Here is a 17,261-nt window from a genome sequence, read left to right as displayed (position 1 = left end):
GTTCCTTATTACCCTCTTGGGTATCCCCAGAGCATAAAAAGCTTAAAATGTAAAAAATAATAATAATGCTCACCTCACTGCCATTCAGTTCTTCGTGCTTCTTCTTTTGCCCTTCCTCTGTCGCCACATCATCTTCAGCCGCTTCACTCCATGTTGTTATATCAATCACAGACATGGACTCTGACATCACTGCACGGACTGGGCCTCGGGCGTCACAAGTCGTAATGTTGTGACATCCAGGTGTGTGGCACAGCATGCAGTTGCATCAGAGGCCTAGTCAGTGATTGAAGCCACTCCAGGGAGTGAAGCAGCTGAAGAGAATACACGTGACAAGGGAAGAAAAGAATGGTGGACTGTGGGGGTTTTGGGACAAGTGAGCAGTAAAGAGAGGGATATTTTTATTTTTTGCTTTTTTTTTCAACAGTTTAACTGGCCATCTATGGTTTTGCACCATGGTAGCTGGAGTTGGCTGACATTTTGCTGAATTCGCCTGTAGAAAGTTGGAAAATATCTGTTTTCTGGAGAAAACAATTTTTTGCAAAGTTTTAGAATTCAATTTCCCTTGAATAAATTAATCTTTAATAAAGAGTATATTTTAGATGCTGATAGCATGGTGGCTCAACTGCTTCTAGGTAAAAAGCAGACCTCATATTCTGTTTGCATTGCACATCATGGGATAATTATGCACCTGCCAGTTTGCGGAGCCAAAATGCAACAAATGGCACTGGCTGTGGCTTATTTTGGAAAACAGTGCCATGACCACTTAATACGAGGGGCTGCTAATAAGTCTTTGGCTTTGCCCAGAAAGAAACACGATAGGATGATGAAACTTTACTTTTATTCCACATACTCTCCACTGATGTCAACACACTTCTTACATTGGTATTCCAAGATCTGTAAGCCTAGCAAAAAAGAAGGATTTTGGTTGTGCCTCGATCCAGACATCTCTAGCAGCCATGGCATCAGAAATGGTGTGAAATTTGGTACCCTTGAGGTGCTTCTACAGGTTTAGAAACAGATGATAGTCGGAGGGAGCTAGATCTGGTGAATAAGGTGGGTGATCAACCAGCTGGAAGCCCAGCTCTGGCAATTTTGCAGTGGCCGATTATGCAGTGTGAGCGGAAGTTTTGTCTTGCAGGAATAAGATTCCTTTAGACAGCTTGCTGTGCCTTTTAGCCTTCAGAGCTGTCTTCAATTTGTCCAAATGTTCAATGTAATACCTTGTATTGATGATGGAACCCTTTTGAAGGTAGTCCACTAGCAGCACGTCCTCTTTATCCCAGAATACAGACACCATCACTATAGTGGCTGATTTTTGCACCCTGAACTTCTTTGGACTAGGAGAACCACTATGCCTTCACTCTTTTGACTACTCCTTGTTTTCAGGGTCATACAAACAAATCCAGGTCGCATTCATAGTGACCAGTTGATCCAGGAAGTTGTTATCTGTCTGGACACGCTGACAAATGGACAAGGAAGTTTTCACTCGCATGCTTCTCTGATCTGTTGTAAGACATTTGGGGACCCACTTTGCAGATAGCTCCCTCATGTCCAAATGTTCATGGATAAGGACACAAACACGTTCTCGGGAAATCCCCATGATGTCTGCTATTGCTTTAGCTGAAATTTGTCGATTCTCATGTATGAGGTTCTGCACAGCATCGATGATCTCCAGATCAACAACCACTCTCGGTCGTCCAGAACATTCCTCATCATTGGTTCTGAAGTGGCCCGTTTTAAATTTGGCAACCCAGTTCTTAACTGTGGAATATGAAGGGCATTGATCCCCCCCCAATGTCTGCGACATATCACCATGAATATCCTGCGCAGACTTTTCTTGTAGAAACAATTATTTTATCACTCCGTTGCTCATAATTGCTGTGAATATCACATTAGACTCTGCCATTTTATTTTCCCGTGTGTGTAGAACCCTGATGCCATAACCTACAAGCACAAAATTTTGAAAACAGATAAGGCTTTCATATGATGTAACATACGTTACCATAGAAACAAAAAACATCACAAAGCCAAAGACTTATCAGCAGTCCCTTGTACTATATGCAGACTTTAGCGAGGAGGTGTAGAAATTTGTTCCTTTTTCAGTGGCGCAATAGTACGAGCATATTTTAATATCTATTAATATTAGGTTTTCAATGTAATTATTACTCCTCCATCCACCCCCTCAGATATAATAACTTATTCCAGTAAGCATCATCTACCTTACATGGAGGCCCCTGGTCATAGTCCCATAGCTTGTGTGTATGTGTTTCACTTTTTACTTTCTATGGAGATAGAGTGCAGATGAGATGAGATATATGCTCCATCTAATATTCATAGATCTCATTCCACACACAGTTAGTTAGTTGATTGTTCATTTCCACCAAGGTGAAGACATGCATAAGTAATTTTCGGATAATGATGGACGGTGATTTGTGTATGGTGGCGGTCTATTACAGGAGATGAACAGTAAAACCATTCCAAAGTCCAATGCACAAAATAATTCTTCACAATTTTTACCAGAATCAGAATACTATAGTGAAGGATATACAGTTCCCTTTCTTTTTGCTTTTAGGTACAGTACATTATGACTGAGCAATGAAAGGTCTAAATAGTTATATTTAAAAAAAAAAAAATGCTTTGTTGTTAGAGGACCGCATCATCCCCCTTTCAAGAAAGTCATTGTGCTGTTAAAGGACTTGCTTTAATTAAGGCAATGAACACCTATTAATACCTCTAAATAAATTATGGCAGTTCCCTATGTTCGCAAAACCTCATAGCAATACCAGTGCAAGCAAAGAGCAATAGAAAAAAATATACGGAATTTTATTGATACATGATTCATAACAAAACACACAGGGTATGGCTGTAAACCTAGAAGGATCAAGAAAAATGGGAAAGAAAACCTGCTTCTGGGGAAAAGGCAAAAAATATACTTAGAGTATGTAAAACAGCAAATCAAAAACAGTGTAAAGTGCTATTAAAGGTATAAAGTGCATAGGTAATGTCAGTAATAGTAAGAGGACAGTAACATGAGCCTGCACCATAAATATAAGCAGTGAAAACTTACATAATATATGCACATAGCAGTAGAAAAAGACATGGGCCACACATCCAAAAGTCGGGTTCAGTTTTGTAAAATTTTACTTAGCCGCGTATATGGATTTGCGGTCCATGTTTTTTAATGCGGTTATGCACAATACAAGGTCTTCAAGATCATCCCTATCCCCTTTTTTATTTTTATTTTTTATTTGGTATCAGAACTAATCACATTTGTCCCGGGTGTTTTAATTAGGCTAGAAGAGGGGTTCCGTCTGTTTTCTTAGTTTTTAGTCTGAAACTATGTGGAAGATGAGTCTTTTAGCTCCTTTCACTTGGTGTTGGTGCTACGTGGTGGGCATTGTTGATGTGATGGTGTGCATGTGGGGTGTTGTGACCTGAAGCCTTAATGCCTTGCAGTATGGGTGCTTGGAGCACTTGTTCGCTCCATTGGCTGATGCGTTTTTGCAGATGCGATGGTGGCAGCATGGCTTCGCACCTTTCAGGTTAGAAGCATAGTGCCCTGTCATGACGAACCTGTTAGTGGGTCCCACTAACAGGTTCGTCATGACAGTGCACTGTACTTCTTACCGTCTGATCAGAATGTTAAACTAAGAACCTCAAGTCGGTTTTACAAAATATTACTTAGCCACAATAGATCAATATATAAGCTTTGGATGTGTGGTCCATATCACATAATTAATCCCACCCCTGGATGAAGCAGCAATACGAAATGTAACCGGTTGGGTTGCTCCCTTCATTCTAGGGCAATTGTAGTAGTTTTGCTTTTGTATTTCTCATTTCTTATATTTATGCTCTGGTTAGGCTGGGTCACATTACTAAAGTTACTGAACATCTAGTGAACTGTAAAAGCAGATAATTCTTATAAATCTAAGTACACATAGGCATTTAGCATCCAATGCGAGAGAATCAGATGCATTATGCTAATGGAACCCGCTCTGCTGCAAGTGTGAGCTGAGTGTCATTATACTGTGATGCAATCCTGCGATCGGATCACAGCTGCGGAGGAGAAGGCGGGCTCTGCAGAGGAGAGGGAGGGACTAATCCCCCCATCTCCTCTATTATCAGCTGATGCGTATGTCGCACTGCGCTTGGGTATAATGCAGGTGCAGTGCGATGTTTCTCTCGCACCCATAGGCTTGTATGGGTGCGAGTAAAAACAAATCGATTTCACCCGCAGCATGCTGTGATTGTTTTCTTGTTCTCATTAGGGCTGAGAAAAAAATTGCACATGGGAGCTGCCCCATAGAGTTATATTGGTCCGAGTGGAATGTGATTTTTTTTTATCGCATTCGACTCGCTCCGTGTTACTCGCCGTGTGTCCTTATCCTTGGGCTGTATGAGCACACTGCATTTTTTTGCCGCATTTTTGATGCAGTTTGTTGCTTAACATTGTATGTTTTTCCTTCTCCCAGCAAACTCTATGAGAATTCAGAGATGCGGTGTGCACATTTCTTCTTTTTTCCTTTCAGTTTTAGGGGCAGTAAAAAGATGCAGCATGTCAATTCTTTGTGCGTTTTGTCCTACTTTTTTAGCTTTTCCAGCCATTGATTTCATGAAAAAAATGCATGTGGCAAAGAAACGCAGAAAAAAACACATGCTTTTTTTATGCGTTTTCTGGCACAAGGTGTGTTTTTGGGTGACAACACAAAACTTTCATTTATTTTTCCATCCCTTGTTTGCAACCTCATCTTAGGTTTGTGTTCTGGATGTGACACCTTTGTGTCTAGATTCCTGAGTTGGCATGGGTCCCCTCTCTCCATGTATATGACATTCCTGCAATTTGATTCCCATAACCTTCTCTGCAGACTGCCATCTGACAGCTTGGATCAGTGTGGTGTGTTAGAATCTGCCAGGTATCCAGCTAGGTGAAGGAGTTGCACAGATTCTACAGCAGCAAATGGTGGGAATTTTGTGATGATGATTTAGTTGTTACAGCAATTTTGTTGCAATTCTTAAGTTGTACATCTAAAAAGCAAATGGACATTAAAAAGGGGTTTTCATTGCCTTTATTATTATATTCTATCACATATATAATTTATAAATATAAAATTAGAACTCTGTTATAAATGAAATATTTTGTAACTCAACAACAGAAACAAAAAGTAAATTCCTCCTCTATAAAATGTATTGTTTAAAAAAAAAAAAAAATTTGGCTGAATCCAATTTATATTCTAATTAATCATTTCCTTAAGTGGTGATCAAATAACTGTACAGATCAGATGTTGTCATTTACTAAAGAAAAATAATTTTTGGGATTGGAATGCTTTAATTTCTATAAACATCACGTCCTGGATTTCATAGGGAGAAAGTAATGCAGTGCTGCAAAATACAGGAATTGTTACTGTCGTATGCTATGATTTTTGTTTTTTTCTGTGGTAATGTGTTTGGACTTGGTTTATGTTATTTGTTTTATTTTTTATTACATTTTACATGTTTTTATTTTTTTGTATGTGTTAAGGGATGTCAATTGTTGGAAACACCAGACCAAGACTTCACCGATTTTACAAAGTGCCTTTCCATTCTACAAGACAAAATCCAGGCAAAGAAACTCCAGGTAATAAAAGTTATCAGTTCACGATTACATGAGAAAATTGATTGCCTATACTTAGAATATGTCAGTGGTAGTGGGTAAATGGGGGTTTGACTCATGGTAACCTCACAGATCAGCTGTTTGAAGGGATCATGGAACTCATACAAGTGCTATACCTCTTCACTGTTTATATTACTTAGTCTACCAGTTCACCATATACCATATACCAGTATTAGTGTCAATATATTCAATACATCACTAGATATATTCACTGAGGAGTAAAGCTTGTAAAATATGGTCACTTATAGATGGCTCTGATGTTCTGGCACCTCGGCTGCTCTGTCAATGGGACATGACTATTCCAGCAAAATCTGTTTTACAATATGGCGCTCCTTCCCTTCTGAGCCTTGCATTGTGCCTAAAAAGTAGTTTTCACCCACATATAGGATATTGGCAAATTTGAGGAGAAATTGCGTAACAATTTTGTGGTCTATTTCTTCCTATTTGCCCTTTTCAAAATTTAAAAATTTGGGGCTATAGCAACATTTCAGTGGGAAAAATTAAATTTTTCATTTCCACAGCCATGTTACACAATTCTGTAAATCGTGTGTATTTAAAATGCTCACTACACCCCTAGTCAAATTCTTTAAAAGGTGTACTGTTACGGTATGGCTAGCTGATAGACTAATAGATGGAGAAATACGCCTATCAGGAGTCAGGGTCCACCGTGCAGTGATGTTATGGCTGCTGCTGGTATATAGGTGCCTGAACTGTAACTAGGCAAATGCTACTACTGTAAATATCAGAGTCCCCTGAGTTAAAGAACCCATAGGGAGGAAAGTATAGGTAAGACCATGAACTCTATTATAACACAGAGAGGTATGGGGTATAGCTATAGTAATGTTAACTCTGTTCCTGCACAGAGGGGTATGAGGTATATCTATAGTAATGGCAACTCTGTTACTGTACAGGGTGCCAAGGCCTGAGATCTCATGTTATAGATCACACGGATGCTCTAATATAAACTCTACTGAGCACTGTTATTTCACAGTGTCAGGCTACAACTTATCACTTACAGCAGCAAATATATATATGTGGCGTACACAGTACGAATAGGGTGTATTTAGTGGACACTAACTGTATTCCACAATGGAGGAGACTCAAAGGGTGTGTAGAGGAGTCAATGAGGTCACTAGCTCCTATCAAGGACTATTGTAGAGTTCCACTGGCTAACCACCAGTGAAACCAGTACTAGCGTAGCCCAGAAGCTCTCCCTAACCGGAAACTGACCCTAAACCAGTCTGATGTGATTGCGACGCCTCGCCCTACACCTGCCTCCTAACCCTGTATCAGTCCCAGAGGACTTTGACGCCTGGCCCTGTACTAACATGGTAAGTGCTTGCTGCACCACATATGAAGATGACTGAGCATGGCCATGTGGGTGCCCAAGGCTATAACCTCAGGACAGCCCACAAGATGGAGATCCCTATGGCCCGCCCAAACTATAACCAATGAGCGGTCTTCCATGTGACCACATGTCACTGATGACATCACTGTGGCCAATGGGATCATTCCACATCATCTGTGATGCACTACGGCAAATGGGATCGCACCACGTCATCTGTGATGTCACCACGGCCAATAGGATTTATCCACGTCATCTGGACACCTGATGCACTAAATGCCTGAGCATGCTCAGAAGCCTGACCCACTAACTTAGTCTCAGAATTGAGACTATCAGACTCAGCATGCTCAGAAGGCACAACCCAGGACTTAGGCTGAAATCACCTAGATACTCGGGTCAGTACCTGAGACTCAAGGAAGCGAACCGAACAAAACCGAGCATAGGGGGAAATCATCCCAGGAGGCATCCAAGAAGACGTCGCAGCTTGGTTTATTACATGTAATTTTTAAAATGTGGTTACATGGGGTTTGTTTTTGCTGTTTTGGCACCATTGCGGGTTTTTAAATGTGACATGGTTCCTGCAAGTAGTCTATCCCTGCTCTTGAATAGCTCTTCTTCCCTACCGAGCCCTGTCGTGTGTGCAAACAGTAGTTTTCCACCACATATGGGGTATCAGCGGGCTCAGAGGTAATTGTACAACAAATTGTATCTTCAATTTTCTCATGTTACCCTTGTGAAAATAAAAAAATTGGGGCTAAAGGAAAATTTTTGTGGGAAAAATGTAATATATTTTTTCACAGCTCCACATTATAAAATTCTGTAAAGCACTTGGGAGTTCAAGTTACTCACATTACTTCCAGTTAAATTCCTTGAGGGGTGTAATTGTGGGGGGTTTCCACTGTTTAGGCACACTAGGAGCTCTGCAAATGCGACATGGCATCCGCTATCGATTCCAACCAAATTTGCTTCTTCCTGTCCGAGCACTGCTATGCGCCCAAACAGTAGTTTTCCACCTCATATGGGGTATCTGCCTGCTCAAGAGAAATTGCAAAACACATTTTGGGGTCCATTTTCTCCTTTTACCCTGGTAAAAAATGCAAAATTTGGGTCTAAAGTATTTTTGTGGGAATAACTAAAATTTTATTTTTTTTCCTTCCACATTGATTTAGTTCCTGTGAAGCACCTAAAGGGTTAATAAATCTATTGAATTTTTTAGCACTTTGAGGGGTGCACTGGTGTTAATTGAAGGTATTCTCTGCCATATTTGTCCCTGAAAGTCACTTCAGATGTATGCGACCTCTAAAAAAAAAAAAAAATTTGTTTTGTAAATTTTGGTGGACAAGTTAGAAACTACCGTATTTTTCAGACTATAAGACACACTTTTTTTCCCCCAAATGTTGGGAGAAAGGGGGGTCCATATGCGGGGAATGAGTGTGCTGCGGTGGAGCGAGTCATCGGCGGCATGAGTAGGCTGTAGCAGCGCCTACTGTGACCACATGGACCAGCTCATTAGCTTCTTTTCATATGCACTGTATCCTCCCGCCGATCATCTCTTAGCGCTGAAGCTGGTGCTGACAGGTAGGCGGGATGATGGGTGGGGGATGTGCGCATAATTAACAGCCGCCCGTATGATCAACCCTGGTAACTACAGCCTGGAGTGATCATGTGTGGCTATATTCACCGTCCCCCGTGAATCATCAACAGTGCGGGGGGCAGTGAATAAGTATACTCACCGGCCACTGATCCCTGCAGCATCGTCGATGACCTCCTGTCTACCGGCCCACTGATGTGTGTGGAGAGCTGTGCGCACAGCAATGATGTCATCGCTGTGCACACGGCTCCACACAGGTCACCGGTGCTGCTGCTGGCACAGATAGGAAGACGAGCGATGCTGCGTGGAGCAAGGAAAGGTGAGTATAAACGTTTATTTTTTGTGTACCACAGGATGCGGGCCATATACCAGGATGAGGGTATTTATCTGAATGGGGGTATTTATCAGGATGAGGGCTATACCAGGATGAGGGACATATATACAAGGATGGGGACTGGGTCTTAGTCAAGAGTCACTTCCTGATGGGTGTATGGGATATGGAAATTTGAGTGGGTTAATAGCATTTGGTAGAGCATCCAGGATACACCACATCACCAACCACAGCGCTGCTGCGCTGGCTAAACCCAGGACCTTTATCCTCAAGGTATTCTCTACCAAACGCTATTAACCCACTCAAATTTCCATATCCCAGACACCCATCTTGAAGCGACTCTTCACTAAGACCCAGGCGGGGTCGAAACGTCGGAATGACTTCACAGTTGCCTCAATAAATTTGGAAAACTTTTTGCATCACAATCTGAGTGCAGTGAATTTATTTATTATCTTGGATTGGACCCATTTTTCACTTGCACCACCACCCACTTCTCAGAGTGCAGACCAATTTTTTTGATCTATACTGATGTAAAGCAGACAGGTGGAAAATGTTATTTATAAAATATTTTGTGTGGTATAAGTTTCTGGTTTAAGGGCATAACAATTAAATTTTGAAAATTGTGAAAATTTTCCCCATTTTCACCAAATTTCCAGTATTTTAACAAGTAAACTCAAGAAAATATCATCATAAATTTACAGAGTTATTACATCAGAAAGTGACACTGGTCAGAATTGTAAAATTTGGCCTGGTCTAGAAGGTGAAAACAGGCTGGGGAGTGAAGGGGTTAAGTGGCACTTGACTGTTCCTGCCAGGAGAAGATAGCACATTGGATACCCTCGCGCAGGGGCCTTTTCCTTGGCTGCTGCCTAGAGAAACCTGAAAATACTGATAAAAAATATCCAATCTGTCAGTCTTGTGATTTGAGTAGGTCTCGTTCAGTTTTCTAAGGGGCTGTGTTTGTGTTTACAAGCCCTTGAAGTCCATACCATGACAGCAGGTTTTATATAGTTGACATGTGCCTTTCAAGTGAGGAGTTTATAGAGACCCTTTAATGAGTCTGCAGCTTATGTGTATTTCTATAGTATCCCTTGGAGGAACATGTTCTTTGCTTTGCATTTATATTTGAAATGTCGCTCGGCCCCTGGATTTTCTCATCTTTATTGTCATTTATATTCTAACGCTCTCCTCAAACTTTATTTGCACCCTGGTGCATATATTTATTTAATTAGCTCATTGTATTTCCCATGGTCACTACTTTTAAGCAATATATAAATGTAAAAGCCTGTGAAAGGCATTGTAAGAAGTGATTTAGAACTTCAATGTATTCTTTTTCTAGTAAGGTTTATTTCCCGGCATGTTCTGTGATCTGTATAAATCAAGGTACAACGTTCCTTTTTGTTTTACATGATACATAAATCAGAGCAAGAAACAATTCTGGAAGCTTTTTGCTGTGATTCATAAAGATATTGCATCCCTTTGTTGCTTGCATTTGTTATTACTCATTAGCTGCTTTGTGACTTGTTTGTACCTAATACGTGCTTTATTGCTTATTTGTATACAAGAAGAAATCAAGGATAAATATATCTGCCTGGAGTTATAAAGCAAAGCATTTACAAAGCAAATGAAGTAACATTGTGTTTTTTACCAATTGTCTTCATGCGTGAGCTACATTTCTATGCCATAAACCAAACGGACCGACACGCATTGTAGATGAACAACATTATTATGACTCTAAGACACACCTGACTTTACGACGAGCAGCAAAAAGGAAAATACAATATTTTGTTATTTCTAAAACTTTGTAGTCTAATATTGACTGCAGTGCACAGTATAATGTTATATTGACTATGTGTGTATATATTGTAGAACATGATAAGCGGTCTGCATGATCATTAAAGGGATGTTCTCAAATTTGCGGAAAAGTGCCCTATCCATAGGATAGCAAATAACGTTACAATTGCTGGGGGTCTGGCCAACGATACCAAAAACTTTGAGTCCCGGCTGATTGAAGCGGAAATCAGTTGCGCACGGCTCCACTCCATTTATTTTTAAAGGGGGTGGGGCAAAAAATGCACGTAGCTGATCTTTGACGCTCCCATTCTATTGAAGTGGCAGTGACCATTATTGACCTCTTCTTAGGGTTAATAGGGTCCATGGTGGTGAGACCTCTTGCAAGCAAAAAGTTATCCCCTAACCTCTTAGAAGTATTTAGAGGAGTTTTATATCCAATGTCGCTCTTGAAGATTTTTTTAGCAAGATTATTTTTTGTTAAAACTTTAATTTTATAGTCTGAAAAATACAATATACAGTATATTGAGTGTCCAGCAAAAATCATTCTGCTTATCATGAAAGTTTACCTTTGCTTAACTCAAGGAGACATATTGGATAATTGCATGAATAGCTATTAACATAATAAAATTATTTATTTTCTAAATAGGATCCACTGGCAGTAAATTGTTGATCCAATAGCTAAATCCCCCACTGACTAACTTTTACCAGTAGCCAAAGCTCTGCAAAATATATACCTATTATATGAAATAGAGTTTTTCCTAAAGAGAGCAACAAGCTAGTGTATGGAAACTTATAGGCCATGCAATGCACCCTGGAAAATAAAATATGCTGTCTTATAAACCTACATCAACCATAGCCAAACAAGAATCTCCATTTGCATACTAATGTTGCGTGGGGTTCTTGCCTTTCCTCAGTGCAAAGTGGAGATTGATTGATTGGTTGGGTCGAGGTCTTTCCTACTTTCCTTACTTGATGAAGGGCAAAAGCCCCAATTCTATACTATAAATGGATCTTTTGGTTTGGCTTTATATTCTCAAGCGATCTCGTTGGGGTCACAGAATTTGTGACGCACCTCCGGCCGCTTTAGCGATGTCTTTGCCTGTGACACTTATGAGCGATTTTGCATCATCGCAAAAACGTGCAAAATCGCTAATCAGTGACATGCCCCCCTATTCTCAATTATTGTTGCTGCTGCACGTACGATGTAGTTTGTCGTTCTTGTGGCAGCACACATCGCTATGTGTGACACCGCAGGAAAGAGGAACCTCACCTTATTTGCAGCCGTCCGCAATGCGGAAGGAAGGAGGTGGGCGGGATATTACGTCCCGCTCATCTCCGCCCCTCCGCTTCTATTGGGCGCCCGCTTAGTGATGTCACTGTGATGCTGAATGAACCGCCCCCTTAGAAAGGAGGCGGTTCGCCGGTCACAGTGACATCGCTAGGCAGGTAAGTAGTGTGACGGGTCCAAGCGATGATGTGTGCCATGGGCAGTGATTTGCCCGTGTTGCACAACCGATGGGGGAGGGCACGCACACTAGCGATATTGGTAACTATATCGCAGCGTGTAAAGTGGCCTTAAGTCTTGTGTCAACGCTTTTCTAAGAGTCAATATTGACTAGAGTGCTAGAGTGTGTAGATTGTGACGAGTGTGTCACCGACTGATGTGATCTCAGGGTGACCTGGGGTCAGAAGGTCACAGCGCATTGTAGATCCCAGATCCGCTTTAGTGCCTGCTCATCATTTACCTGGAGTTGGAGCATATTTAATTCGAGCAGTGCTGAAGGGGTTAAGGAGCATTTCTATTGTGAAGTATTGTAACAGGTAGTTGTAATCTCAGCAGCAGCCAATACCTTCTGCTATAAATATCCGCTCCTCAGTCCTCCCGATGCCAGCTATAGCTGATTCCTATGCTGACCATGTGGAAGAAGCTTGTCGCTGCATAGCTGTGGTGTTGTTGCTATTACAGCTGCAAAGTGTTATGATTCAGTGACCGAGGAGGATCAGAAAAAGGACAAAAATTCGGAAACCCAAAAAATAACCAGAGTGGCTGGAACCTTAACGGACTGCAGACCTAATACTGACAGACAACTAGAAGTAGCCGTGGGGCGTGCCTACGATGACCTGGTTGCCTTGACACAGCTAGAGAACTAAATATTTTTGCAGAGCGCAATATTAGAAAAGCTAATCTGCCTTGGAGCAGTCCCAAAAGCTATAGATAGCCCCCTACATGTAATGACTACGGTGATATAGGAAAACACAATACGTAGCTAGAGAATAGATTCAGCAAAGATGAGGCCCAAACTATCTGCATAGGAAAGAGCACTGACTGCAGCCGTAAAAACCTAGTAAATACCAGCATGTCTGATAGGAAAAATACTGAGCCTACACAGGCTCCCACCCACTATATCAGTACTCTAGTGTTACTGGCATCCAAGAAAAACACTGATATAGAGGAGGGACTGAATTTAGTACCAAGCATGACAAAACATAATACATAGCAGAACATGGAGCAAGGTACACAGATACTCCCAGCAGGGAATGATCCAACTCAACCAAGAGCTCCACACTGGCAAAATAACAAGAAAGTGAAAACCATAAGCAGAGGTGCAAAGACCAAGTTATCTGAGAGGAGTTCTGGTAGACACAGAGAAAAGGGCTGGTTTCAGAATGTCCTTAGCACAGAGGAGATACATTGAGCACCGGTAAGGAACAGGAGGAAACTACTCAGTTATATAGGCCCAATCCGAATGGCCTGATTGCTAATCCTCCTCAGCTGTCTGGTTCCCATTCAGCAAGTCAACTGCACTACCAGCACTGACCACAAGAGGGAGCTCGAAACTGGAATCTAATTCAAATGTATTCACAACAGCAAAGTTTCCTACAGAGAAATCTGAAAAGTGCTTTTTGTTGTGTTTTTTCCCACCCGTTTGTCTTGCCTTCCTTTTGTTGTCTTATTGTAGTGGCGAGAATAGCATTTCACTGTCCGGCATCTCACCTAACCTGTCTATGGACATTAGGGAGTGCAGGGATCAGCCTCAGGTGGATGTTAGGAGGTGACACTATTCCCCTCTCCCTAGAACAAGGTTCTACTGTTGTACTGTGTACCCTTTGTGTTGCGTCAGGTGTCCCTGCAGGATTGCACTGTGAGACCTCTCATACCTGGCAGGACACTTATAGTCACATTGTGATGCAGAGGCTCTGTTCTCTTCCTCTGTGAAGAGGCTATTGCATATACTGTATGTATTATGTAACGCTCAGTCCTTACAAATGGAAACTGTTTGCAGCAACTTTCTGCTCTGGCTATTAGAAAGGGTACAACTTGAATAACAGATCCCCTTCCTAATGTCAGATTAAAGTGTCCTAGTTAGGCAATATTGATAGAGGTTGTCATAACGGGACAAACCCTTTGGGTGATATAATCTGATCCTCGGAACTTTGAAAACTAATTGCAGGAGTAATTGCACTTTTCTACTAGTCATTCTAAAATGACATTTGTGATATTCTATATACCATTCACAAAAACATAGTCAGCAGATGGGTTCAAATCCCACCAAGGACATCATCTGCAAGGAGTTTGTATGTTCTCCCCGTGGTTGTGTGGGTCTCTTCTGGATTGTTAGGTTTCCTCCCACACTTCAAAGACTAAATGATAAGGAATAGTCATACCTATAGTCAATACCCATGCTCGGTACTCATAACCAGCAGTTGGATGGGCTTGACTCATGTTCCATGTGTAATGGAAGTCAATGGGTAACTCGAGCATTTTTCTGGAATATCTTCTGGAAAAATACTCCAGTTCCCCTTTAACTGCCATTATACTCGGTACTCAGGTCAAGCCCGTCTGATTGTCCGGCTGCTCATTACAAGTACCGAGCATCCGAGCATGGTAGCGCTCTGTTATCACTAATAAGGAATTAGGACAATAGAGGCAGTGATGATGTCTGTAAAGTGCCGTGGAATATGATATTGCTATATAACTGAGTAAAATACATTCATAAATTATTATAAGCAGCCTATGAAACCTCTTCATTGTTACACAGAAAATACAGAAATAAACATGGACTGCAGCCTGTAGGTTATCAGAATGCCACTAATAGTAAAGGGGATGATTTTTACATTTACTATAATATATATTTTAAACCTAGTCTCCTGCAAAATATAGCACCCACATGTATAGCACATATCATTTACTTATGTTGACCTGTACTGCCACCACTTAATTATCACTTAGGCATAATGGGAAAGTCTCTGTATGATAAATCACCATTCTTCACATTATCACCTCCACTATAAGAATGTTAATGATACGGATGCTTTAATTAATTGGTATTTTTTGGAGCTCAAAAGCTGTGTGCACCATTAAATCAGATGACTCCTTCCGCTCTTATTCTATGACTGATTCCCTAGCTAGTTATGAAATTAAAATAGATCTCCTTGTGATAGGCCTCATGAATTTAATTAGTCAGTATTAGTAACTTCATGGTACACACTAGATCTTCCCTTACAAATCCCACAAAAAGTAACGGGAGCTGTTTAGTTAATAATTATTTAACCCCTTTTTGACACCTTTTCCATTATGAGAATGCCTATTAGTTTTAATGCATATCACACAACTTTGTCTCACAGCAGTTTAACTGGATTGAAATACAGGCACCGTGTAGTAGGTTATCATCCTAAGTAAATGCTTCACGGGAATATGTCAGTAGGATCAACCCACCTAAGCCGTCTATATGAACATTGTGAGCGAAATACACTTACTGTATTTTTCAGATTATAAGGCGCACTTTTCCTTCCAAAAATTTTGGAGGAAAATGAGGGGTGCGTCTTAAAATCCGAATACAGCTTACCAGGGTGCTGTCTGTGCGGCGACCGGGTGCCTGTGGCTGCGTGCGGGCAGCCGGGTGCCTGTCGGTGCTGGCTGTCTCCATGTGTGCGTGCGAGTGGGCGTGCGGGCAGCCGGGTGCCTGTCTGTGTCGGCTGCCTCTCTGTGCGTGCGGACAAGCGGCCTGCTTGCTGTCACTCTGTGCATGCGTGCTCGGGCGGGTGGCTGTGCGGCAGGTGTCACAGTGTGTCCGCGGTCCCATTATCAAATGATGGCGCCGGGAGTCAGCGCGTGCACAGATGGAACCCTTGAATGAGAGCACCATCTGTGCATGCGCCGCACCAGGCACCATCATTTGAACCGGGAGACCGCGGACACACTGAGACACTCACTTCACTGGCCTGCTCCGCCACGGACCTGCCGTGGCTGCCACCATGGACGCTGCCGCGCATGCCGCCACTAACCACCGCTGCCACCACGGACGCCGCCGCGCCTGCCACCACTGACCACCACGGACACCACCGCAGCCACTGACCGCTGCTGCCACCACGGACCCACTGCGGCTGATGCTACTGACCCGCCGCGGCTGCAAGCACAACCTCTGCCTCTTGTGGCCCCGCTTCACCACCACTGCTTCCCCCCTCCGGTAAGACAACACCGGATTATAAGACGGACCCCATTATTTTTTTTTACCTTTTTTTCTCTCTAAATTTGGGGTGCGTCTTATAAATCGAAAAATGCGGTATATGCCCTTGGAACTCCGAATTAATAAGATTTTTTTTAGAAGTGCTTGGAGAAATCAATACAGCACACATTTTTGTGGTGTACTGAGAATTTCTGTTTTTTTACATCATGTGACCAGCTTATATAGTAAACCAAACAAAGAAATTACCCATCTGTGTTAGCTGAACCCTATGACATCATTCAGTTATAGGACAAGATACTGTCTATACAATACAAAATGCTTGTATTCTCTCACAACATGCAGGCTATATGATGCTGAAGAAAATGATACCTTGACATCTACAATCCAGTGTCTTATTCCAGAGAAACCCTTATTTTTCTTATATGTAAATGAACTGTCAAAGGGAATTTGTCTCTAGGTCTTTGCTATATAATCTGAAGACAGCATGAGATACTGTAGGAGCTAAAACACAGATTTCATCGATGTGTCATTTATTTAGCTGTCTTCTGTTTATATACAATGAAAGTTTTATCACTAGGACATTATTATTGCTGGGGCTAGCTGCCCTGTGCCAAGTCATCCGACCACACCCCTCCTCTGATTAGCAGCTCACTGTGAGTAGTCAATGTACACAGAGAGCTGTGGTGTATGCGGGTTAACTTTGTGCGCTCTGCTTAATGCTACATCCAAAGAACCGATCGTGTCCCAACTGCTGCACCCATTAAACAAAGTGACATATCATTGGAATCAGGGTCTCTTTTCCTACATTATGTTGCTCTCATTTGAGGTAGCAAAACCTGTTGGCAGATTCTCTTTAAGATCTATGGGTTGGACTTATATCTCCCTGAGAATCTGGCTCCAAAGCTTATTTTAAAATAAGGGGGTGTTACTAGTGTGCTGTGTAATGGCCACTCTCTGATATCACTGCAGAACTGACACATCTGCAGGTTCCACTCAGTGCTTCAGCTACTGTCTCATAGGCAGCCAGCGTTGCAATATTGTTGCAATGCAGCAGAGCTGTGAGAGCTGCTGCAAATGTGTTT

The 17,261-nt window shown here is 41.8% G+C and overlaps 1 protein-coding gene across 2 annotated transcripts in view; it reads left to right on the top strand.

The window, feature by feature from the left end:
* Positions 1-17,261, top strand: part of TPK1 (thiamin pyrophosphokinase 1) — a 754,585-nt gene that overhangs the window by 384,603 nt on the left and 352,721 nt on the right. For both annotated transcript variants that reach the window (XM_075316612.1, XM_075316611.1), the window contains exon 6: positions 5,519-5,614. In XM_075316612.1, the coding sequence (XP_075172727.1) occupies positions 5,519-5,614 (96 nt within the window). The remainder of the gene's footprint in view (positions 1-5,518; positions 5,615-17,261) is intronic.

The sequence above is a fragment of the Anomaloglossus baeobatrachus genome, chromosome 6, assembly GCF_048569485.1.
Source record: "Anomaloglossus baeobatrachus isolate aAnoBae1 chromosome 6, aAnoBae1.hap1, whole genome shotgun sequence".
Taxonomy (NCBI): domain Eukaryota; kingdom Metazoa; phylum Chordata; class Amphibia; order Anura; family Aromobatidae; genus Anomaloglossus; species Anomaloglossus baeobatrachus.
This window is presented reverse-complemented; position numbering and strand designations above follow the sequence as displayed.